General features: G+C 37.6%; 1 protein-coding gene across 2 annotated transcripts; it reads right to left on the reverse strand.

Moving 5' to 3' along the window:
- Positions 1–488: 488 nt before the first annotated feature.
- Positions 489–22895, reverse strand: MORF4L1 (mortality factor 4 like 1). 2 transcript variants are annotated; one of them, XM_067698822.1, is made up of 13 exons: positions 22742–22895; positions 18256–18302; positions 16494–16561; positions 13116–13232; positions 11499–11585; positions 10613–10693; positions 7631–7656; positions 7058–7146; positions 5942–6043; positions 4678–4766; positions 3014–3186; positions 2649–2733; positions 489–1240 (listed from the first exon to the last, which is right to left on the reverse strand). In XM_067698822.1, the coding sequence occupies exons 1-13, from the start codon at positions 22779–22781 to the stop codon at positions 1156–1158; spliced, it is 1089 nt and encodes a 362-aa protein (XP_067554923.1). In that variant the 5' UTR covers positions 22782–22895; the 3' UTR covers positions 489–1155. The 2 variants fall into 2 exon arrangements, with proteins under 2 accessions (XP_067554923.1, XP_067554931.1); XM_067698830.1 differs by lacking the exon at positions 13116–13232 and having other exon boundaries at positions 22742–22894.
- Positions 22896–24929: the final 2034 nt, after the last annotated feature.

Raw genomic sequence — 24929 nt, forward strand, 5'->3', positions numbered from 1 at the left:
CAAAGAAGAAATCACAGGGGGTACTCCTAGAAGCAGAGATGAGATGCCTTTTAACTTCAAGAACTTCCACAGTACAAAGGTGAGGGATAACACAGGTCAAAACCTCTCAAGGAGGCCTACATTTAAACTGGGGGAAGGAGCTCAAATTATAGGCATTGTGAATAATGTTGGTAAACACCTCAAAGTAAACAATTAGCAGAAAGCTAGCTGTCACACAGGTAAAAAACTCCCTCAATGCTCAAAATTAATAATAATAGTCTATGAAAAGCAGAGAAATAGTCACGTGAACCTCTAACTTTTTAGCCAGAACTCAAGAGGGCAAACTACCAAAGCTGCTGTGGATTAAAGGTAGATAATGAAGCCAAGCTTCTCATTCCATAAAAGGCCAAACAAGAAAATCACTCACCTGAAAAATCACTGTCTAAATACAAGAAGGAATACACAACATACAAATGTTTTGTGATGCATCCACACAAGCACACTGCTCCTTGAAATTTAAAGAAAAAATTTATTGAAGATCTGAAAAACAATTTCTAAAAGATTGACTTTTCCAGAAAACTGTAGCTACACAATGCATTGCGTCTATCATGTTAAAACGTGCATTAGACACAAATACAAAAACCATGAAACAAGCCACCATTCTTTGACAATCTGAGCAAAGATAAAATGCCTAAGGAACAACATGGATGACTTGCAAAGGATGGGCTCTTTACTGTAAGCACCATAAAAAAAAGGGGGGAGCACAAATGGATGAGTGTGTTCAGTTATACACACTGAATTGAACCTTTGGCACTAGGAATCAGAGCATTTTGTCATATAGCATTAACACATATTATAAAAGTGCGTAGTGTCAAAGGAATAGAACCACCAGCATTCAAAAGCAGCTTTGTCAACTAAGCAATAAAACACTCTACAGTACGTCTCTCTGTTGTCCATCATTGAATACACTGGTAGCAAGTATGAAATGAAAAAAAAAAAAAAAAGAAAAGAAAAAAGGAGCTGTAACCCCTTTTATTTTCTGTTTAAAATCAAACAGAAAACAAACATCACTTCTGTTATACACTAACATTTCCAAAGTACATCATTTGTACAAGAGAAGGACTAAGAAACAAAAATGTGTTTACAGAGATCCAAACAAGAGTGAGTATAAGCGCCTCACACAGCTTTCCGATGGTACTCAGGAGGAGCCACTTCATAATCGCTGGCACTAAACAAAGTTGCAGAGTTCTTTGCCAGGTATCTAAAAATGAAATATTCGTTACAAGCATGAAAAAGAATCATATTTTGATACTAATCTCTTCTTAATTATATACAGAAGCCACACAAAGCACTTTAAAATATACTAAAATAATCACAACCTCACAGTAAAACTATGTAATTATAACTCAGGTAAATAGGGTTATATACCAGACAACAACACAAATAAGGATGGAAGTCCAGAGTTACTCCCCTTATTTCAAATAAGCAAAGAACAGGAGTCACCAGAATACCAACCTGAGCACCTGGACTACCTTTAAGAAACAGGTGTCGTTAGTCTAAAAGAATAACATCTAGGTGTTTTCTTTAGCTCTCTGAAATCATATTAAATATAAATTCAGAAATTGACCAGTATTTCTCAAGTTTAAACTTGGAATTAACACCATAAAAATCAAAGGGACCTGAAATGTCCAGTAGTAGAGCACTTTCATTTCATAAAGAAGTGGGGGTAGAGAAAGGATATTAATTCATCATTGGTAAAGCAAAGACTATAAAGCTGTTTAGATTCCCAGGTTCACGTTGGTTTTAAAATTATTATAAAATACACGGTGCCATTTTAAGAAAATTCAAACACAGAACTATATAAAGTAGCAACGGAAAACTCCTTCTCGCCCAAAACTATGCCCAAAAAACAACTCACTGTTAAGTATGATCCTTATTTTTCCAAATCTATTCCAAAGATTGAAAGTGTTTCTCTACAAATCAGAGGAATCATACCATACTCTACTGCAATTTATTTTTTTTAAACTGACACAACATGGACATCTTTCTTGATTCATATATTTAGACCTACCTCATCTATTAATAACGGTTTAAAATTCTTCACCATTTTCTTTTTCAAATGCAATAAACATGCTTGGAAATCTTTGTGCATTCAAGTATTTCTACAGGATAAGTTCCCAGAACCCTAACTGTCTGGTCAAAGGGTAAAAAGCACATTTGAAATTTTTATATGCATTGCCAAAATGCCCTCCAAAAAGCTGTAAAAAGCAGGACTGCCCTTTCCTCCATTTCTCCAAAATTATAAGCCAATCGACAAGAGATATTTTAATTATGTTAAACACATTTTAATGGCCTTTTTCCTGAGACTTCTGTGAATTTCCAATGTCTATTTTTCACTGGTTTGGTCATCTTTTTCATATTAAGAACTCTTCTTTGTGTTAAAGATACCAGCCCTTTAACATGTATGTGTAACATACATTCCCTTCATCTTTAAGAGCTTACATTTGCACTTACATTGTTCCATTAACAATGTATCTACTCTTGTACCAATACCACATTGTTGTTTAGTTTTATAATAGTATCTATATAATGTCAATCTATCACAGAGTAATTTTCAGTACAGTAGACTAATTCACGTTTTTATTTCAAGCATTGATTTTTAGACTTACTTTAGAAAATCATGAAGATAATTCAGTAATAAAGCAAGGCTCTTCTCATCCAGAGGTGTATAGGCCAACATTGCTCCAATACGTACTATTTAAACAAAAGAATTTAGTCAAAGTTATATCCAAGGTAGCACTATAAGCATGTATTTTAATTACATGAGCAAACGCAACAATCACTGATTCCTTTAAAGTATGATTTTAGAAACCGACTTTGGATTTTACTGTATTACATAAAAGTTCAAATTGGAATTACATCATTATTTTTGAAATGTTATTTTATGTTACCACTTGATATAAATTAGGAAAGACAAAAATATTAAAGGCTCAAAGGAAAAAAAGTAAAATTGTTTTCTAAATGGCAGTATTACCAAATAATCTCAGTAGATGTGGCGCTCCATACACCTGGGACATGGGAGCATCAGGGTGATCTGCGAGGATCTCAGCATACTGTGGTCTCTCAAATTTGTAGAGCAGCTGAGTGCCCAACATTACATTGAAGTATTCCTTGATCCCTGCCACAACTTCATTAACAGCATACTCCCTGATAAATGAATAAAAATATTTACCTTCAAAGCAGGTCACTGAAAGGAATTGAGAGATGAAGATTAAGTCAACCAACTTAAGGGTAACGAATTAAAAGGTTAAACTAATGACCCTGAGCCTCTACTGAACAGATTTTTAAAACAGAGATTTAATAAGAAGGCAAGAAATCAATTCCAAAAATAGACCAGTGGTGAGCAAACTATAGCCCTCAGGCTAGGGATGGTTTTCACATCTTCAAATAGTTGTATTTTAAATGGTTATATAGGTACTTAGATATAGCTTCGATTTTACCTGCAACATTTACTTATCTGGCCCTTTAAGAAAACATTTACCAAACTACAGTAAGGTTATCACCTCACACCAGTTAGAATGGGCATCATCAGAAAATCTACAAACAACAAATGCTGGGGAGGGTGTGGAGAAAAGGGAACCCTCTTCACTATTGGTGGGAATGTAAATTGATAGAGCCACTATGGAGAACAGCATGGAGGTTCCTTAAAAAACTAAAAATAGAACTACCATATGATCCAGCAATCCCACTACTGGGCATATACCCAGAGAAAACCATAATTCAAAAAGACACATGCACCCTAATGTTCATTGCAGCACTATTTACAATAGTCAAGTCATGGAAGCAACCTAAATGCCCATCAACAGACGAATGGATAAAGAGGACGTGGTACATATATACAATGGAATATTACTCGGCCATAAAAAGGAACGAAATTGGGTCACTTGTAGAGACGTGGATGGATCTAGAGACTGTCATACAGAGTGAAGTTAAGTCAAATACAAATATATTAACACATATATGTGGAACGTAGAAAAATGGTACAGATGAACCGGTTTGCAGGGCAGAAACAGAGACACAGATGTAGAGAACAAACCTACAGATACCAAGGCGGGGGAAGTGGCTGGGGTGGGATGAATTGGAAGATTGGAACTGACATATATACACCACTATGTATAAAATAGATAATAAGAACCTGCTGTATAAAAAATAAGATTCAAAAAAAGAAAACAAAAAAAGAAAACATCTGCCAGCCAAACTCCCTAAAGCAATGAAATTCTATTTTACTAGTTTCTGATGTTTTTTTTTTTTAATTTATTTATTCTATTTTTTATTCTTGGCTGCGTCGTGTCTTCGTTGCTGCGCGCGGGCTTTCTCTAGTTGAGGCGAGCGAGGCCTACCCTCCGTTGTGGTGCGCGGGCTTCTCATTGCTGTGGCTTCTCGTTGCGGAGCACAGGGCTCTAGGCACGCAGGCTTCAGTAGTTGTGGTGCACGGGCCTAGTTGCTCCGTGGCACGTGGGATCTTCGCAGACCAGGGATCAAACCCGTGTCCCCTGCATTGGCAGGCGTATTCTTAACCACTGCGCCACCAGGGAAGCCCCTGATGGTATTGTTTTAAAGTACACGTTTCAGATAATTTATTTAGAAATAATGTTTGAAATGTCTTTGGGTATACTTCAAAGATATGTATATTCTTACTTATTATCTGTGTTTCCTCGAGATTTCTTGTAATTTGCATAATCCTCTAGAATGGAATCCACATTCTTCTTGGCAGGAAGATAAAAGAGCTATGAAAACAAAAATACACTTGAATACTAATATCTTCTTTTTCAAAGGAAAAGTATACTGGAAAAGCTTTAACGCAATAAGAGATGACCTAATAGTATTACAAAATAGAAAAGGGCACTGTTCAGCACTTAAAGCATGGCTAATATGATTAACTAAAAATTTAGTTTTATTTAATTTCAATAGCCAAAAGTGGCTAGTGGTTCCCATACTGGACAGCACAGCTCTGAAGACTCAATCTGTTGGACACATTACACTATTACTATATATGGAATACACTTGCACATAAATTTACCTCTGTGATATTATCAAGTCATCATGTATTATATAGTATTATGTGCCAGATCCTGTCTGAAGCACTTACCTGAATATTCTCTTCATCCTCACATCAATACTATGAGGTTGGGACCCATTATTCCACTAAATGTAAACACTAAAACACAAAAAGGCCGGGTAACTTGCCCCAACTCAGTAAGTGGTAAAACTCAGCTAAACTTAGCAGTTTAGCTCCAGAGGCAAATCAAGAATCAAACGAAGTCCACATTACTGTACAGTATATGACTGATGTCTATGAAGTTTCGTAATCCTCACACAGTCCCTACTTCTCCCCTACCCCTGCTTGTGCTATTTTAGAAATTGGTTCTTTTGTCCTGTAGAGTGCCTCATTCTGGACTTTGATGACTACCCTTGTGATGTTACATACATACCTCATAATGTCCCTATCTCCTGTACACAAGTAATTAGACCTAGGATCTTGTCAGATTCAGGTTCTTTTTAGAGGTCACAAATACCATGCAGCCAGTATTGTGTGCTTCCTATTACATTCCATTAGCAGCAACATATGAGACAATATCCCATTTTCAATGATAGTTAAGACAGGAAACAACATGCTTGCTTTTATGGATTTTCAAAATAATGTGTTCCTGCCCTAGCAACTGCCAACAATGAGTTATCTTGACCTTTAAAAAAAAAATCATTATAAACTCATGGACTTTGATATATGTACTTCGTTTTAATCCCAAGTCCTTTCTGATGATCAAATTATTCTGTCCCTGAATTAAAAAATACTCATCATACTTTCAATATTCAAGTCTATAAGCTTTTCCTTTAGAAAAAAATTTTTTACACTAGCAAGAACATATCACATAGATTACAATCTGTGTAGCTTTCAAGTTACCTGTTTTTGCCGGGTAATTAAGTCCCAGTCATCAACAAGCCATGGTTTTAGTTCTTCAGGAATCTTTACTTTAACTTCAACTCTGTTCATGAATGTTTCCTCCTAAACAGAAAAAAAGGAAGAGTATTAAACATCTGTCCTTTCTTGCTGCGTAACAGCTCCAAGTGTTTTCTAAAGGCTTTTCTGAACCTTTAGAGCCTCTGGGTATAATCATTTACTCAAATGGACTGCTGGAATTGTCATTTCAAAATTGATAAGTGGAAAGATCATATAGCTAACTCCTGGGAGGAAAGAATCTTATCTTGATAGTCCATTCAATGTCTTTTCATGTGAAAACAAATATTCTTTAGCAAATTTCCTTTTCCTCTATAAATGACCACTCCAACTTGATGCATTTTAACTTAGTATTTTCAAATGTACTGATTTTGAATAGTCATACCTCCAAAGACTAGCCCAAACATGACTATCTTAAAGTTACATCTTTAATACAGAATATTAAATGTACTATCTTCTAATCTGTCTTCAATAACTTTCTAAAAATACCTGATTTTTAGAACATACCACTGTTTTAACCTCAGCTTCAGAAATGTAAACGACATTGGTTAAAGTTTTAAAACCCCTATTTTCAAAATCATAACTTTGGAAATTATAAACATACTAAATTAGAAACGAGACACTGTATTCACTTATGTAAGAATCCTACACTATTGTACCCACACACACATGCAGAACTGACAGGCTTTCCTGGCACTTTTTGTGGCTTTATTAAATCATCTTGGGACACACTAAACTATTTAATGTGACCTAGCTAAGTCTATTCAGTCTAATACCAAAGAAATATTTAGTGGTGTACGTGACCACAGAGCTTCACAATGAACACCTGATGATGAATTGGGGGTAAAATCTAGCAGGAACATATCTAGTGCTACAAGTGAAATAAAGATGTATACAAATATATCCTTCATCCAAAAAAGGGAAGTATTTTCACTTCAGTAGTTAACCATGTTAGCAATGCTTTTGAGACACTCAAAGTTCTATGACTTTTACTGTGTTGTAAAATGACAAGATTAAAAATTCTAACATGCTATATATTCATAAACTTAAGGAAAAACTCACATTTTCAACAGTAGGATCTACGCGGGCCCTTTTCTTGCGAGGAGGCTGAGGTGTCTCACTGGTACTGCCACCATCTCCATTTCCAGGTGCTATAAAAATTTGGGGGTCAGGAAGGGGTATTTTTAGCTTAATAAATGAGAAACTCTGTTAAGGAAACTAGTTTCATGACATACCCTCTTTTGACTTTTCCATTACATTGATTTTACTTAAATCTACATTAAAGAATCATATTCCTACCAAAAATATAACTTTTATAAACAGCTCTACCAAACATCTAGTACAAAGCGACATTTAATAATATTACCATCTTACATTTATTTTTAAAATGTTATTGTCTCAGGATCAGTCATTAAGTAACATGAAAATAATAAACGCTTACAGGCTTCTCCATGGTAGAAAGAGTATGAGTTCTCTACTACTATGTACCTAACTCTGTAACATTGCTGTGACTCATATTTGAGACCATCAACATAAGCTTACTCTAAAACTTCATAACTTTAAAAATTTAACAGTGAATTCAAAATGCAAATGTTATAAAAGGCAAAATAATTTAAACAAAGTTAATATTCTTACTTTTCTGTTTGTTCTTTTTTGTTTTCCTGAAAGGAGGGAAGAAAAAGAGGAAAGATAAATAATTATTGCTAGTAAAATTGCCTCTGTTTAAATTCCTTTTACCAGGTTAAGTTCATAGAGAAATACTACTGCCTTGTTTGCTAAGATCAGGCAGCGATCTTATTTCCTGCATATTCTCATTCACTACTCAGACACAAGGACTTTTACTGATAGTTGGCTAAATCTATATCTCCCTCCACATACTAGAAAACCAAACCAAAACCCCATCAGGAAACTTCCTTCCAGGGTTATGTTATTCGTTTGTAAGTTTATAGCATGTTAAGTGATAAAAATATACTTCGTGATAATATTATTAGTTCCACAAACAAAAAAAAGCTCCAAAGGTTAAAATATTTTCTCCCAATTACTTTAGTACAGCATAATTTGATTTTAGATTTGTATGTTTCAGACCAATCCATTACTCCACTCTCACTGGTCCAAATTCTTTCACTTTATTTCGTCTCAACTATATTCCTTCCACTACCACACCAAACACTCTGTTCTCCCATTCGTAGAACAAAGCTAATGTCTTGGTTATCATCTCTAACAGCAACTTAACTCATGTTTATTTATATACACACTAACAAAGAGTAAATTACTAACTTTGATTTTATACATAATTATTTCTGTAATACAAGGAAAACAGTTTACAAACCCACGATTATAGATTCTGCCTGGAGGGACCATAAAAGAACACCTGAATATTTTTACTTTTCTACAGCTTTAATACTTACGAATGTTAACGACCTACAGCTTTAATACTTACGAATGTTAATTAATGTTATTTAATTTAGAGCTTGGGGTTCATTTGATGACTCAAAATTAACTTATCTTGGTTATAAACACAAAAATCTGGCCATCTGATATTACAGGTTTTTCCCTCCTTCTCTAAGGTTAACTTCTGTAACACTAATATTTGTTGGACAGTATTTCTGAGTCAGATTAAACCATGAACTTTTACATGTCAAGAACATGTGCGGACCAAGAGAAGCCAAGAGCCCTTACACTCCTTTCTTACCCAGTCTATACCAAAGAATTAAAGAAAAAATACTGACAACTGAGCTCAACTCTAAAGATCTATAAACTATACTTCAATGAATACCAGTGGTGTAAAAACTCTTGCTTCAACCTTCTTGCTTGTATTAATTAAACATGCAAGCTACTTTCTCAAAGTACGCCAACGGATTTCATACAATAAATAAACTGCTGGTGTTGTCTGACTTCCTATTTCTAAGCCTCAGGGCTAAATGTTATAATCAAATTATGAACTGTTAGACTCAATGTACCTGAAAGAATAACAAGCCCAAAGTCATTCTTGAGAAAAGTCATTCCACTAAATAATGAACAACCAAAGTATGCTTGGAAGCCAAAGCACTAACAAAATTCACGTATATTCACTATTAGTTTATAAAGAATAAGCGCCCAACCTTAAGGACCTAGATGTCAACAAAGTAAAGGTAAATCTGGTTCTCATATTTTCCAACCAGATGCATACATGTTTATGTATATTCAGAGAAAGCTACAGAACAATTACCAAACACTAAAGATGGTGTAAGGTATAAAACTAAACATTAAATATTAAAAATTGTATCAAAATCTCAAATCAAAATGAAAGAATTAAAAAAAAATAAATCTCCAGGTTTAATTACTCAGTATTTTTATTTTAAAATAGATCTTCTATTCTACCAGGGCAAAACAATACTTAAAATTACATGATGCCTTCCTAAGTACTCAGATTACAATCTTATCAAAGTGTCAACGTTCCCATTAAAAGGAAGACTCCTTGAGAAAAAGACTCACCCAAAAAGGTTAAAACCCCAAATATTTCAAAATGCATCATTACCTTCATTACTATCACCTAATTTTTAGGTAGTAAAGTCAGACTAGTTAGGTCTAAAAGCAACAGAATATAATCTCAAGGAAAACATACTTCTCTTAAATCATATTTTAGAGCACGTTACTTTTGATCCTTTGAAAAGAAGCACATGACGGACCACTCATTAAACCTATCTGTTCTTAAAATATTCAAGTGGCAAGAAAAAATGATCTTTTAATAAAAGTTATGATTCTTTATTTTCTTTTATTAAGCTGCCATTCCCACACTGGCTTTCAGGTACATAAACTTATCACACCAATGTGTGTATGCATATGACTTGCACACATAGGCTTATTACCAAGATGTTCTAAATCTTAAGCGTTAACAAGGAATGGTTTTCTTTTTCTTGCGGGTTGAGAAGAGGGGGGATGATTTGAAACCTTAGCATCTCACACAGTTACCATGGGTTTCAAAAGGGGAATTAAAACTAATACACATATTTAGCACTACTGAAAAAGCCAATCTATCCTCCAATCTCAAAATTTGTGTCCTGATAATTCAACACTATACTTGTAAAAGAAAACACATTATATATATACATATTTAATATAACTTAAAAGAAGCATTGTAAGGGACTTCCCTGGTGGTCCAGCTGTTAAAACGTCACACTTCCACTGCAGGGGGCGCGGGTTTCATCCCTGGTTAGGGTACTAAGATCCTACATGCAGTAAGTAAATACGTAAGTAACTAAATAAATAAATAAATAAATTTTAAAAGAAGGAGGGTTGTGAATGTACTTAATGCCACCCAACTGTACACTTAAAAGAGTTAAGTGGTAAATTTTCACGTTATGTACATTTTACTACATAAAGGAAATATTCCTTTACTAAATAAAGGAAAGGTGGGGGGAGAAAAACTGCTAAGGACTCAGTATGTAATTAAGGAATCAGTATGTAATTAACAGGTATTTTCAGCAACCCAACACCAAGGGGGTTCTCATTGGCATTTTTCCAATCACAACAATGTTCCAGTTTTCATTTTCAATAAATCCTAACAGAAGACAATGTGTGTCAAGTTTGAGTTTCACAAACAGTATGTAAAATTAAAACAAAGATAGAGCTTCTTACACTTCAACATTTTTCTGTTGCAGACCAGAAGTCTTCTTTCCAGGGGCAGCCCCTCTCATCTTCCCCTCTGCATACTGCTCCCTTCAAAAATAATTTCAATAAAATCATCTTAAAATGAATATTTATGTGGAAAAATAAATTGATCACCTGATTCCATTCTGAAATTTATATTCAAATTGAAGTCCCGAGCCTATACATATTGTGGTACAAAGTTTTTATTTAACGAGTTCAACAGAGAGATAATGTATTTACAAAAATCAATTCAAGAAAGGAAGAACAGTAAAAAGGCCTAAGATTCGGCTCTTCTATACTTACGAAAATTAAAATAAATGTAAAAAGTGACAATAGATTCTCATATAACTGAAAATTCCATTTGTTTTAAAATTCACCAATCCCAATGTTTTTTTTAATCTGATCCCATTTTATCATTTCCATTTTCTTAATATTTCAGTTTTGAAATTAAAACAATTACTCTATAGACCACAGAGTCTTTCAGGGTTCCTATTCTCAATGTGCTTTCAGAGGTGAATAACAATGGGGAACCCCCACTTCCTTTCTTATTCCTCCCCCACCAAGTGTACCTTCCAAACAGCCCAGGAGATAAGACCGTAACAATGAGTATGCAACTTCAGAAATTTCCAACAACATCCTGCTCTATTTTCTACCTACCTCTAAGGACAGACTCCAGAAATGATATGTATGCTACTTCCTTTCCCCAGGAGAAGCTTTTCTGATCACTTGAAGTCAAAGTCATAACACAGCAGCTGACAGGTCCCAAGGATCATTTTAAAGGCAGGCAGCCAACATGACTTCCATTGTGGATTTCATTTCCAAAAATTAACTTACAGGCATTTCTCCTCATATTCATGTTGCAAAACAAACTTACTGATTGGCTTTTTGAAGTTCTCGTTGTTTCTGCAAATTGGTGTCCACGTATTTGAGTACTCTGCTTTCTGGAACCCATTCATCCCAACTGAAAAAGAGAAAAGTTAAAATATCATTCAAAACTATTTCATTATTACTCAGACTGTCCTCCCACTATGTTTTTTTAGAAATACAAGAGGCAAGACTTTAGACTTCTCTGAACTAATCTGACGAACTGGCATTACAAGTTCATTCTCAACTAAAGTGAAAATCTGTTCTGTAAAAAGGCAGTAAAGGGACTTCCCTCGTGGTCCAGTAGTTAAGAAACCACCTTCCAATGGAGGGGATGCAGGTTCTATCCCTGGTCAGGGAACTAAGATCCCACATGCCACGCAGCAACTAAGTCTGCACACCAGAACCACTGAGACGTGCGCCACAACTAGAGAGCCCGCATGCTGCAACTACAGAGCCCACGCACCACAACTAGAGAAGCCCGCATGCCACAATGAAAGATCCCATGTGCCACAACTAAGATCCAGTGCAGCCAAAGAATAAATAAATAAAAGTTTTTTAAAGGCAATAAACATATTCTCAGAAGCAACATTCCAAATCTAAACTGCGAGTCCAAAAAGAGATTATTCAAATTGTTTTTTTAAATGGCATAAAAGCATGGCATTTAACATAAGAGCCCCTAAGCAACTATCCTTACAGAATAAAGGTACCTAAAAGAACTTTAATTCCAAAAAAACCATGAGGCACAGGAATCCATAATAAGCTGACTTCTTAAAGAACTAAAACTAACTGGCTGGTTGCCTGGGATACAGAACTACAGAACTCTCTGTGCCTTAGTTTCACCCGTAAAATGAGGATAATAGTACCTATCTCGTAGGATTGTTATGAGAATTAAATAATACATATAAAACACTTGAGAGTTTGACATAAAAAATAAACACTCAAGGTCTGTCAGAAACATATTAGGAGGTCTACAATACGGAATACCATCTAGATCAGCTCAGCTAAGACTGTAAATTGAAGTGTTACAATGGTTATCACTCACTCACAAACGAATACACCAACTTGCGAGGCAAAACCATTCTTGGTGTTCTAAACATCAAAAGATAGAACCAACCACTCTCTTAAAATATCTAGTTGCTAAGGCCTTCTGGCACTTAGAAAAGCTCCTTCAAAACAAGATCTTTTTTTAAATTTTATTTTATTGATGTATAGTTGATTTACAATGTTGTGTTCACTTCTACTATACAGCAAAGTGATCCAGTAATACGTATATTTACATTCCTTTCTTATTCTTTTCCATTATAGTTTATCAGAGGACACTGAATATAGTTCCCTGTGCCATAGTAGGACCTTGTTGTTCAGAACAGGATTTCTGATGTGGCTTTTTTTCCAAAGGGGAAAACAAAGATAAGGTATTTCTTAGGGAATGCTGAACTTTTTGTGCAAATTTTTTCCTCCTGCTGATGGAGCTCCTTTAGTGACACAAAAAGATGTATCCTCAAAGTCTTTTATTTAATAATTTCCCACCTTTGACCTCTTATGTAAGACAGCCAAAAGAAGAATAAAAAATAAAAAGCAATCCTCAACATGATCTCCTAGAGAAAACTTTAAAACATGCATTTACCTAGAGGTCAGGAGGGGGTGGTGTACTGAGGGAGCTCCTTCAGGAACAGGAAAAAGTGCTACAATATCCTCACGTGTCTTCAAAGTTTTTTCAGAGCGCCTGGGCCTCACAGCACTTCTGATACAGACAGCATAGTACAAAGTAATCTCAGTAACTAGGTGTAGAATTTAGCTTAAGCTTTAAGATTTATTTACAAATATAATACTTAAATGTCTGTGTCAACAAATTCCAATAAGGTTTTTGAGAATTTAGAAATATCTTACTATCTATTGTGCTTTTGAAAAGTATACATTTACTGAAGTTTAAGAAAATTCCAGTTTGGAGATTGAGCTTTTGTGGTATGCTTTTCTGAAAGTACAGTATCCTATGAACTGTACTCAAAATGAGGATCTGATTCTTATACCTGTTGCAATTCTCTCTAAATTAAAGGGAGCTAGCAAATTTTTATTTACCACAAAGTTCTATTTTAGAACCTTGCAAATTCCTTCCCCCGATATAAAATGCATCTAAATAAGGACCTTGATCTAAAAGCCAATTCTTGAGTTTCCTTCACATGTCAGGAGCTGAAAACCCTTGCTGAACCACATGAAAATGAAATGACAACATCTTTTGCTCTGAAGAACACCACTACTAGGGTAGTAAATGAAGGCCAAATATCCAGAAATTTTTACACATAGCTCAAGCATAAAAGAATCAGAATTTTCTAAAGGTAGCTTGTCATTAATTCCCAAAGTTACAATGATCCATGGCACTACTTACACAGCACTAAATAAAAACATAACATACTTGCTGGGTATCTGAGCAACTCCTCCTCCTTTCTGTATGGATTTAAAGGCTTCTCTAAATACTTATTAAAGATCAAAAATTTCAAAATTCCTTATATTCATCTATACACCAAAACAACTACAAAAAACACATCCTTGTTAATATTCCTCAATGTCTACAAAGATATAAAGATCTCCAATATTTAGTGCTATTTTTTCCTTAATTCTTTTTACAAGGAGTAATATATAAAATGAGACAAACAAAAAACCAAAAAAACTGTGTACCCTATCATTTATTTGTTACTAGATAACGTAACAAAGGAAACAAAGGTTTATTTTCAAGCAACACTATCAGAAAATGCAAGCATTTTATGTATTTCCACAATTTCTTATAAGCTACAAATGCCACTTAAAACCCAGTCTTCACACTGTACATACCTACATGTAATTTTATAGAAAATATTATACATGAAAGAATTAAGCACAAAAGCTGTCTTCACTCTATTAAGATGAAATCCTAAAACAGTTACAGTGTACACGGGGATGGGGTCAGATCTATTCCATGAATTTGCTATTTGCTTTTCTTTAATTTCCTGGATAGACTTCCCATACATGATATGCATAAATAAGATATTCTATTTCCTATAGAGAACTGAGATTCTCTTTATATCTTGATATACTCTCAACTTTACCTGACGTTAACAGAATATTGACATATAACATATTAAGTCTAGTAAAAGACTGCAATACAGTTTTAAACACTTCATTTTTTTAACAGGGAAGAAAAAGCCATAAACTACACTGGGATCCAGAAGATAAACTTTCCTGGATATTACCCTCAATTTAGCATTAATCCTGAAATCCCGTTTAAAATCATAGACATTTACTTCTATTAAGACCAAAGGAGGGACTTCCCTGGTGGCGCAGTGGTTAACAATCCGCCTGCCAATGCAGGGAACACGGGTTCGAGCCCTGGTCCGGGAAGGTCCCGAATGCCGCTGAGCAATTGGATCCGTGCGCCGCAACTACTGAAGCCTGCACGCCTGGAGCGCGTGCTCTGCGGCAGGAGGGGCCACTGCAGTGGGAGGCCCGTGCACCACAATGAAGAGTGGCCCCCGCTCACCACAACTAGGGAAGGCCCGTGCACAGCAACAAAGACCCAGCACAGCCAAAGATAAATAAATAAAATAAATTTAAAAAAAAAAGAAAAAGACCAAAGGATTAAAAGCCCACAGGGTCACTCTGAGTTACTGTATTACCAACATATTATTATTATAAATATTTTAATTATCATTAACTGGAAAAAATCATTTGTTGAATGCACTTTTACACCTTTTACATCTCTACCTTTCTACAATTATACTAATGGAAGAAAATGTAAGGGTCTGGTATTTCTTCTTAGCTAAAACCATTTTGTGATAAAATTTTCTAACTAATAAATAAAACTAACTGGGTTGGTCACCTGGCTATGGGACTGTATGAAAGACGACCAAAGTCACAGAGTCAGTAAATGTCAAGGAGAAAAGCTCCTTCCAAAGCAAGAGTATTCATCAAATCAGATGGCAGTGCTCACTTGGAGAGCTACCAGAGTATGGCTACCAGAGTATGGCTAAGGTGACACAAAGCTTTAAAATCTGCTAGAAAACAACTCCTCAAGCACTACACTTTCTGGCAGTACTATTTTTGAAGCACAAAACACCATTAGTAAAATTAAAATCCTCTCATAGTAAAAATTATACGCTACTCAATTACAAGCACCAAAAATGAATTAAATTATCAAATGTGATATTTATGGGCCCCAAGAAGAAGGACCCATCACTGACAAAGAGCTCCAATGGCTAAACATTCTAGAATGTGTTCAATCTATAACCACTGTCCACTCCCAGCAACATCAATATCACTTCTAAAAAAGAAAAAAAAGCTTTAACTCTTTGGGGTGCAAAATTAGGTTCTGTAACTAAATTTCTGTACCTCTGTTAGGTCATATGCCAAAAAGTGAACCACACAAATTCACTTTGTTAGCATTTAATTATGCTTCTAAAGTTCAAAACATGAGCTGGTTAATACTTCCAAATCAGGCAATCTTTTTCCTCCTCCCCCCGCTTCTAGGTAGAAAAAGCCAACTAGCTTTGAGTATAACTGCTTGAAATACCATATGTAATCACTAAGTTTGTGTTAAGGCAAAAAACTCAAGCTGTCTTAAAATGTACCAAAACCAGAAAATAGTTGGGCTAATTATTATTAGACATTATACCGGAACACAAGAAATACTCCAAGAATGTAAAATAAAATGGCTGTAGGGGACTTCCCTGGCGGTCCAGTAGTTAAGACTCCAAGCTTCCAGTGCAGGCGGCGTGGGTTTGATCCCTGGTCAGGGAACTAAGCTAAGATCCCACATGCTGCGCAGTGCAGCAAAAAAAAAAAAAAAAAAAAAGGCTGTATACCCTAATTTCTATTCTATTTTCATCACACTACAAATGGTTCACCTTTGCCTCAACATGTATTTACATTAAAACTGCAAAAATTAAGAAGCATATGCTTGTTATCAGTCTACGACACAAAGCTACCTTGTTAATTATAAATAAAACATTGCTTTTAAAGATCTAATACTCACTTTTTATTCCAACCACTGTAATGTATAAAGTATTTCACTTGTTTATCCTTTATGGCAACCTTTACACACTGAAATAAAAAAGAAAAAGTTCACTTAGAAATACTGAAGGAAATAAAAAAGACTACCTGGATAATTTTCAAGTGACCAATCTTTCAAAGACAAACTCTACACTTAAACTCTCTGGTGGCCAAAATGAACATAATAAGATGCAACTCTTTAAAAGAACATTATTTAAACTTTCAGACTACTTAGGTATTCAGAGTTATAAAACTGCCGAACAGTCTTAAAATTTGTTGGAGTCAGTCCAACAAATCTGAAGAACCATAAGCACAAAAGGTCCCCCTAAAACCTTAAATCACTGGGCTAGATAAGCTATCCAAGAACAGCTAATGAAAACAGTATTTGTGCTTTCTCAAAGTCCAACTAGCCAAAAGCTACATTTATTTCAAAAATAAATTCAGCTGAAGAATTATTAAATTCTTTTAAAGAATTAAAAATAATTTTGAATAATTTGAATCATTAAAAAATTTCATTAGTTTACACAAGGCAATAGCTGTTCTGCTGCAGATTATCAGCAACTAGCAAAGTGACAGATGAAAAACATCTTGTGTTCTTCTTAAAAGCAGCCAAACAAATTGGATCCAATCATTAGAAGTCATTAACTATGAAAAAGTGAGGGCTGTCTGGATTTAAGTTTTTATCAGATGCAAATCAAGAGAACCACAATAGTTTAAGCTATTTCAATCACCATTTAAAATTGTTCACTGGAGTGTTTCTGCTGCCAGAGCAGAAAAATCTGCCAGTCCAGTAGTTTGTCAGAAGTTGATACAACAAGAAAAAACTTGGACTCAGAATATATTATAAGCTGCAGCGGTATTATACCATTAAGATATACGTGCTAACACAAAAAGTTCTTGACCATCTCCATGAATCCAGTTTCAGCCATTTAAGAACTTTAAAAACATACATCCACTATGTATTCAAAATAAGTAAAAAGTAGTGAAAATGGTTAGTCACACTGACACTTTAGTCTTATTTTCTGAGACATATTCACCTAGAACATACATTGAAATTGCCTTTAAATATTATACTGTTCAGCATACTGTTCATTTTTTAAAAACTACCACTGTAAAAGAAGTTGACACACCTTAAATATTTGTCCTAAAAAAGTTACCAGAAACAAAATACTAAGAACACCTTTGACTTCGTAATGCATCATCCCACTTACCTTTGGCTAAATGGAAAATCAGTTTTTATTACCTGAGCACAACACTGATACAGAGAAAAGGGAAAGGGAACCCCCCCAGAACCCCTCCACAATTCAGACTTTGCCAAACAATCCAACAAGTAAGTTAAATGTACTCATCTTAAATGTTAGTTTTTACCTTTAATGTAACTACTCAGTGCTTACTCAGCACATTATATTTGCAAATAAAGTTAACTTTGGCAGTATTTTCTCACAAGTCATTAACTACAAAATGCTATTTTGCTCCCATAAATAGTCAATATTCTATCTTTCCCCTCAAATGCTCTTTCCAACTACTGGACCTTTAGCAGCTCAGTAAGATGAATGGCAAGACAGCAATGCTTTATAAGACCCACTAAGAAAACAGTAAGACATCCATAAGGAGAAGATGAGGAACTATGAATCTATGAAAATCTATGAAAAAGGTAGCTCTCACTAAAGCTACCAACCACTGAAAACTGATATTATCCAACCAGTAATTTCAGCCAACTTTTCAAGAGAAAACAAGTTTAATACCTTTGCTTCATAAAGAAGAGGCCCATGGAAGCACAGCACTCTCTCACCTGTAAAAGTAAAAAAGACAAAAAAAAAAGTACTGGGTTAGTTGTGATTTATCTTCATATGTAAGAATATGCACATCTGGTTGTGATGGAGAGCCGTCACACCTGTACCATGGTACTCCTCAAAAGAGTAGGCAAGTGGGTAAGGCAATGCATCCATCAACGCTTCAGATCAAACTTCAATACAACAAAAACACCTTAGCAACTGATGTAAACAACAAAAAGTAATCAGGATATCAATCTATTAAATCATCAAATCATCTATCACCTGCTAAACAAATTAAATCTACTGTAGCTATCTACTGGCAGAATTGGTTTATTTTTCAATGTACTGATACATGTGGTATTTAAAGACATCTTAAGTTTAGGACCTTATGCTCTACCTATTCCTTCTCTGCTTCCAACCGTCTTAAACTGATTAAACTAAGAAAAACAATCTGTGCATAAAAATTTCTATGTGCATCAGATACAGCTGTTTTTTTAAAAAAACAGGTCCCACTATGTTCATGCCTTCAGTGTGTTCAATGATGTTCTGGGTGTTGGGCTGCTTCAATGGGAAAAAGTAAAAAAAAAAAAAAAAAAAAAAAAGAAAAGAAAAAAACCCAGACAATTCTAACCTTTGGAACTTACACTCTGTGTTGCATCTACCATTAAGACTTGCAAGACTAAATAAAATGTTAGGGACTGGAATAAGATCTGGAAGACACCCCTGCTCATCAGACAAATCAGGCAGGCAATTCCTGGCAGTACCTTAAAATATCATTTGATTGTAGAAGAAATAGACTTCTCACATTATTTTCGGTCCACTTGATTTCAACAGGCCCAGAGGTAACAAAAATGCCAACAGAGTCAGCTCTTTCAGCTCTAAAATTAAATTAAAATAGCCTACTAGCTCGTTTCTGAAAAGACTACAGGGCAGTATAGGTGACACTGACATGTAACCAAACAGTTTTGCACAATTTACTGGATTTCCTATTTTAACTATCTTCATAAGCAGTAAGAAGAGTGACTGATGAGCTACTTGGGTAGGTCACAGGGAAGGGCCCATGCTGAGGAAAGCAACTGGTACCAAAGCATAGAAGAAACTTGACAAATTCTTGTGCAGTGGTCCACTCTGAGGAACCACTGCCTGAGGCTACTAGGCCTATGCAGAAAAAGTGGAGACTAGAAACAAGGAGACCAAAGACTTCTCCCAACTGTCAGGGATAAGAACAGAAAATAGGTATGAATCAAAAGCAGTGAGGAGGACAGCTAAGCCAAAGTAGAAACACTTTAAACTGACTTCCAGCATGGTGGGAGCATTAATGAGAAAAGGAAATGGGGGGAGAGGTTTCTGATCAATTTTGGAGTAAGTTACAGTGCCTACAGGACATCCAAACTGGAGCCATCTGCTAAGCAGTTGAGTACATGTGTCTGGAGGGCAAGAGAAAGCTAGGCTGGAGCCACTGCTGAATACGGTGGATAAGAATGAGACCATGGGGATATAGATAAGGTATAGGGCCTAAAGAGCAGCGCCAAAGATCCGACCTGTGTACCCAAATTTAACACTCCAGGTACTCTCTAAAGGCACCCTGAAAATGGCCTCACTCCCCTCTCCCTCCTTTTGGTGGCTGCCTCCAAAGACAACTGCACTGAGGCTAAGACCCTTTGACCTCCATTCTAGCTACCTGGCCCTAATATCCTGTTGAAAAAATATACAGTAAGTTGAAGAGCATGACCCAGGATAACAAATGCCTATTTTTTTCATGGAAGTGTTAACTGGGGACTGTTAATTGGGTAAGGAGCAAACCACAGTCTCAGGTATTTTCTTTAAATCTTTCTTCACTCTTAATCCTTTCTAGTATCAAACTACAAAGGTAATTTTGCCCAATGCTCTAAAATTCCAAGGGTGACACGATTCCAATTCCCCATCCTCCCACTCGTTTGCTTACTGGGAACATTACTCAAATTCCAGCATCAGTCAGTCTCCTAACAAGCTTGAGTCCTCCCCCAGACAATGGGCTAGTTGCCCAATAGCTTTCTTTACTTTATGCTTTAACATTTCAAGTGGAAGACCAAGTCGAGTGCAAAACAGTCACTGTGCTTAAAAACTGCTTATAACATGTTGCACCATTATTAAATAAAAACTTCCAAGTTTAAAAGAACCATTTAGAAAAAAAACTGTTTCTGATCATTCGTATCTCCACCATTACAGAAGCTCAATTCTTCTGCAGTGTTATAATTCTGTGAGTTCCAACAGAATATTCGTTTTTCCTTACAAGATATTCTCTGAAAATGTCTTATAAATAATTATAATTTCTTAAAGATGGTTACAACTTTGACACAAGAGTAGAAAACATGTCTGGAAAGTGGTGGTAATGGTAAGTGCAGAGACTCGGGTAGCTTTCAAAACCTTACAGATACACTAGTTCATACTCTTCTCTAATTCACCACTATAGCAGCACATGGATTCTCCTTCGCTGTTATCACTCTTACCATCCCTCTAGTTTAGAACTAAAGCACTTCCTCCAGTAAGCCAACCTTAACTGTCGCACACCTGGGTGATCTTCCTTTCATATCCTACAGTGGGGATTAATTTTTTGTGCCATGGATCCTTCACAGTCTGGTTAAGCCTTTGGGCCTATTCCCAGAAGTTTTCTACAAACACGTAAAACAGTATTACAAAAGAAACCAACTGTATTGAAATAGTTACCAAAACATTTAAAATATCACGTTCTATGGTTTTATATGAGCTTCTTAATGGATATAAGCATTTAGCCACTGATCCAATTACTACCACAACTCTGAAATAATGACGAGCATACATTTCGTCTCAATGTATCTCCCACCACTGTAATGCTGGGACATGAAAACATCCAGTTAATACTACTGCGGTTTTTTGTTTCTTTGTTTGCTTTGCTTGTTTTGTGGGGGAGGGGTTCTAACATTCACAACTGAAAAATACTAAATTTTAGTTAGACAATAGAAACCAACACTTTTTCCCGTTCAAGTTCACGGATCTTCTGAATTATAAACACTGACCCTAGATTAAGAATCCCTGCTCCAAAATATCTGGTTAAAAAAAAAAAAAGGCAATCCATAGAAAGTAGTCACACAGCTTCTCAGCGTGAGAGAAAGCAGGTATTAAGAGTCAGTCACAGCAGACACACGCTTAGAAACATCTTAAATATTCCACAGAGTTACAATATTACTTGGGTTTTGTGTAAACGACTAATGCACATTAAAGTTTGAAAATCGCTACAACAATTTTTTGCAGACGTCTCGACATCTACGGTAACTAACACATCCATAATAATGAAAGGGAATTTTAAAGTGTTCTTGCTTGCCTCACAGAATTTTACTTCCATTTTAGTTTACTCCTAAACCTCCACTTTAATATAAATGATTGGATACGTTAATTGTGGAAATTAAAGAGCTGTCTTCTTCGACAGTTGAAATCAGATTCTACCGTCGGCCGAGACATGTCGATCAAAGACAATAAAAACTCAACTTTCAAATCAGTTAACCAAGTATTGCTGCAATTGGTCAAACAACTGCTGTACTTAAAAGATAACAGCAAGGCAATGGGACTTCTAGGTGGAAACATAATACCGCGTTCAGGTAGCTTTTATTTACTGCTTTACAAGCAACCGCACAGCAAGAGCGCAGTCACATCCCCATAGGATCTTGGCACTCGGCTTTTCGGTAAGCAGAGACGCCTGCCGGCAACACAAAGCCGACCCAGACGCTCGCGCTTTTTCTCTCCAGTTCCCACCCACCTCCCTGGGGTAAGCATCGGGGAACCGGTTCCCGCGCGGGAGCGGGCGAAAAAGGGGGCGCTGTATCTGCCCTAAAGCGGCGTCGGCGGCCTAGAGCCGGGGACCCAGGCGCCGGCGGCCATGATGGCGCGGCCATCTTGCAGCAGCCATTTTACAACGCAGTTCTCCCGCCCCGAGACGCGAAGCCCACCCCCCCAGCCGCAGCCCGGCGGCTCCACCGAGCGCGACCACCTCCGGGCTCGAGGCCCCCCGAGAGCGACAGGCGTTGGCCGCCCACGCGGCCGGGGTGCTCCGCGCCGGCGCCCGAAACCGCCGCCGCTGACTCCCCTCCCCCACGCCACATCACTTCCCCTGACGGCCGCCATGGCGCTCCAGTCGCCTCCCTACAATAGGCTTTCTCCGCGCCCTCTTCCTCAGAACAAACACTGCACTAAGGCTTTGCCACGCGGCAATGGCTCCCTCTGCCACTCTAACGCCTGCCTAACGCTTTCGCTTCACAAGGTATTTTCTCCTCATGACGCACCGAAATAACCCGCCGCAATGCGCTTTCCCCGCACAAAGCCCTGTCCGCCGCCTCCTCTGGGCGCAGCCCTTGCCACCCCCGGCCCCCAAACCTCAACCACCCCGAGCCCGCCTCCCTCTCCTGCGCCGATAGATGCCTTTTCCCCAGGAGCTTAGACTCACCCTCCTGGAATTTAGGCTTCGGGTCCTGCTTCGGCGCCATTTATAAGTGATTCGCCGCCGCCGCCGCCTCCTCCTTCTCCCACCACCCCCGACTACCGCCCCCTACTCTCTACCCCACCCAACTGCGCGTCAGACGCGCCGTCAGCCACCGCCAACTCTACATCCTGGGCCCGATTTGCCAGCGGCCGCAGACCTCACAGCATCGCGACCCGCGCAGCCGCCGCTCCAGCCAACGGCTGCCCTCCGCGCACGCGCCCCTGCGCCCGCGCCGCCCCGGGGCACGCCGGGATTGGTAGTTCCCGGGCGCTTGAGGCGCCGCGGTGTGGGGGAGGGGTGGCGGCCTCTTCCCACCCCCTACCCCAGGACCGCCTGGGGTTTTTAAAGTCGGGATTTGATTTTGCTTGTTTGTTGGAGCGAGGGCAAGGGAAGGCAGTGCCTCACTTTAAGAATGGGAGAGGCCCAGTTGCGGAGGCCCACGGGCAGTACAGGGCCACAATGATGTGGGCTTTGAAATGGCCTGAGAGAAAAGGCTGCTTCCTGAAGCCTACTTTCAGTAGCATCTCGAGTAGTTTCCGCCTAGAAAAGTTTCACGGCCAGCAATCTGGCCAGAAGGGGGGTAGGCAGTGGAGTCCGCGTCTAGAAGTTTCGTTGTTTAGCAAGCTCACTGACAGTTTATTTGGTGGGACTGACGGCCATCTGTCGGGTCCTGCACCTCCCCTTCTCCAGCCTGGGTCCTGCGGAAATGAGGACGGAGAGGGAGACACTAGGCAGGCTGTGGGGGCGAGCTCTGGCTTTTTGGGGTGATGTGCTTATGCCCGCCGCCCAAAGAGGCTACCGTGAATAATACCAAGTAATACCCACGCTGGGGTTCTGCACCTGTCCTATGTGTGCACTTTTTGGTCACCTGATGTCTTTGAACTGTTACTGAGTACACACACAGTTTAAACGAATTTCCTCGTGTCGTTCCCCTGTTCAAAAAGTCTGTAGTTTGCTCACCTGCAAAATGGGGAGAATAAGACCACCTTTCCATCGGTGTACTGTGAGACTTGCATGGAAAGGCTCAGTGCAGCGCTGAACAGTGAATCGACGCTCAGCAAACGTTAAGGATGATCAATCCCAAGGTCCTTAGCTTGGCATTTGAAGTCCTTCCACAAACAGTCCCCCACCGTCCTCCAGGCTTTGTGCTTGTCTCCATGCCTTTTCTGAGCATGCTATGCACCCCATGAATTCCAGACCCCTCTCCATTTATCTGACTCCAGTTTCTCCTTCAGTCTTGCCTGAACACAAGCCCTTCTTTGACCACAGAAACCCACAAAGAACCCTCACTCCATTTGTCTGCACAGCATCTGGTCTGTTCCACTCCTTAGAATATCAAAGAAAGGGGCAAGGGCCTCTTTGTGACCCCATCACCACACCAAAACTCTGAAGTATACTTCTTTAACGTTTTGAATACAGAATATTTTTAAATAATTCAAAATTCAATAATTCAAATTAATTTTAATATAAAACTGAAGATAGTGAGACTTCTCTGGCTGTCCAGTGGTTAAGACTCCAGTTGGATCTGTGGTCGGGGGAACTGAGATCCTGCATGCTGTGCAGTGCAGAAAAAAAAAAAAAGAAAACAAAAACAAACAAAAGAAATTGGACGGCTTGGCTAATCTCTCTATGCTCTTTCCTTATCTGCAAAATGTACCTCATTGGCTTATTCTGAGGATAAGAATCAGATAGTGTGCATGAAACTTTAACAACAACAACAAAAAAAAGTGAAGATAGTGAGAAGTCCCTTTCCCACTTCAGTCCCTCATCTGCTCCTTCCCCCACAAAGGTACTACTATTGTAAGTTGTTTGAGTATCCTTGCAGTTTCTTTATCCTAGCACCCTCATTGTGTTCTTTCTCCATTTATATTAAAGTTAATTTTTTTGCCTTTATGTTTTAATTATGCAAGTAATATCTGAATATTTGAGTTGTACATGATGCAACAATTCAGAGGTATAAAATACAGGGCAAAACTTGAGGAATCCTTCTGTTTTCCCTCATTTACTTCCCCATCATTTTGCATGGACATTTTTGTATGCTCCCTAATTGTTTTTCCATTTACTATAAATGGACTGTATATATTGTTCTGTGTCTTCTTTTTTTACTTCATAATATGGCTTAGAGGTCACTCCAATTACTTATGTGTCTATC

The sequence above is a fragment of the Pseudorca crassidens genome, chromosome 1 (genome assembly GCF_039906515.1).
Source record: "Pseudorca crassidens isolate mPseCra1 chromosome 1, mPseCra1.hap1, whole genome shotgun sequence".
Lineage (NCBI taxonomy): Eukaryota > Metazoa > Chordata > Mammalia > Artiodactyla > Delphinidae > Pseudorca > Pseudorca crassidens.

Excerpts from the sequence above, each read along its gene's own strand:
- MORF4L1 (XM_067698822.1), bottom strand. The coding sequence starts at position 22,781 with ATGGCGCCGAAGCAGGACCCGAAGCCTAAATTCCAGGAGG. Across the intron at positions 7,657-10,612 it reads CAACAGAAAAATGTTGAAGT|GAAAACAAAAAAGAACAAAC; the intron begins GTAAGAAGCTCT and ends CCCTCCTTTCAG. Across the intron at positions 3,187-4,677 it reads CGAGGAAACACAGATAATAA|GGAGTATGCTGTTAATGAAG; the intron begins GTAAGAATATAC and ends TTCATTTATCAG.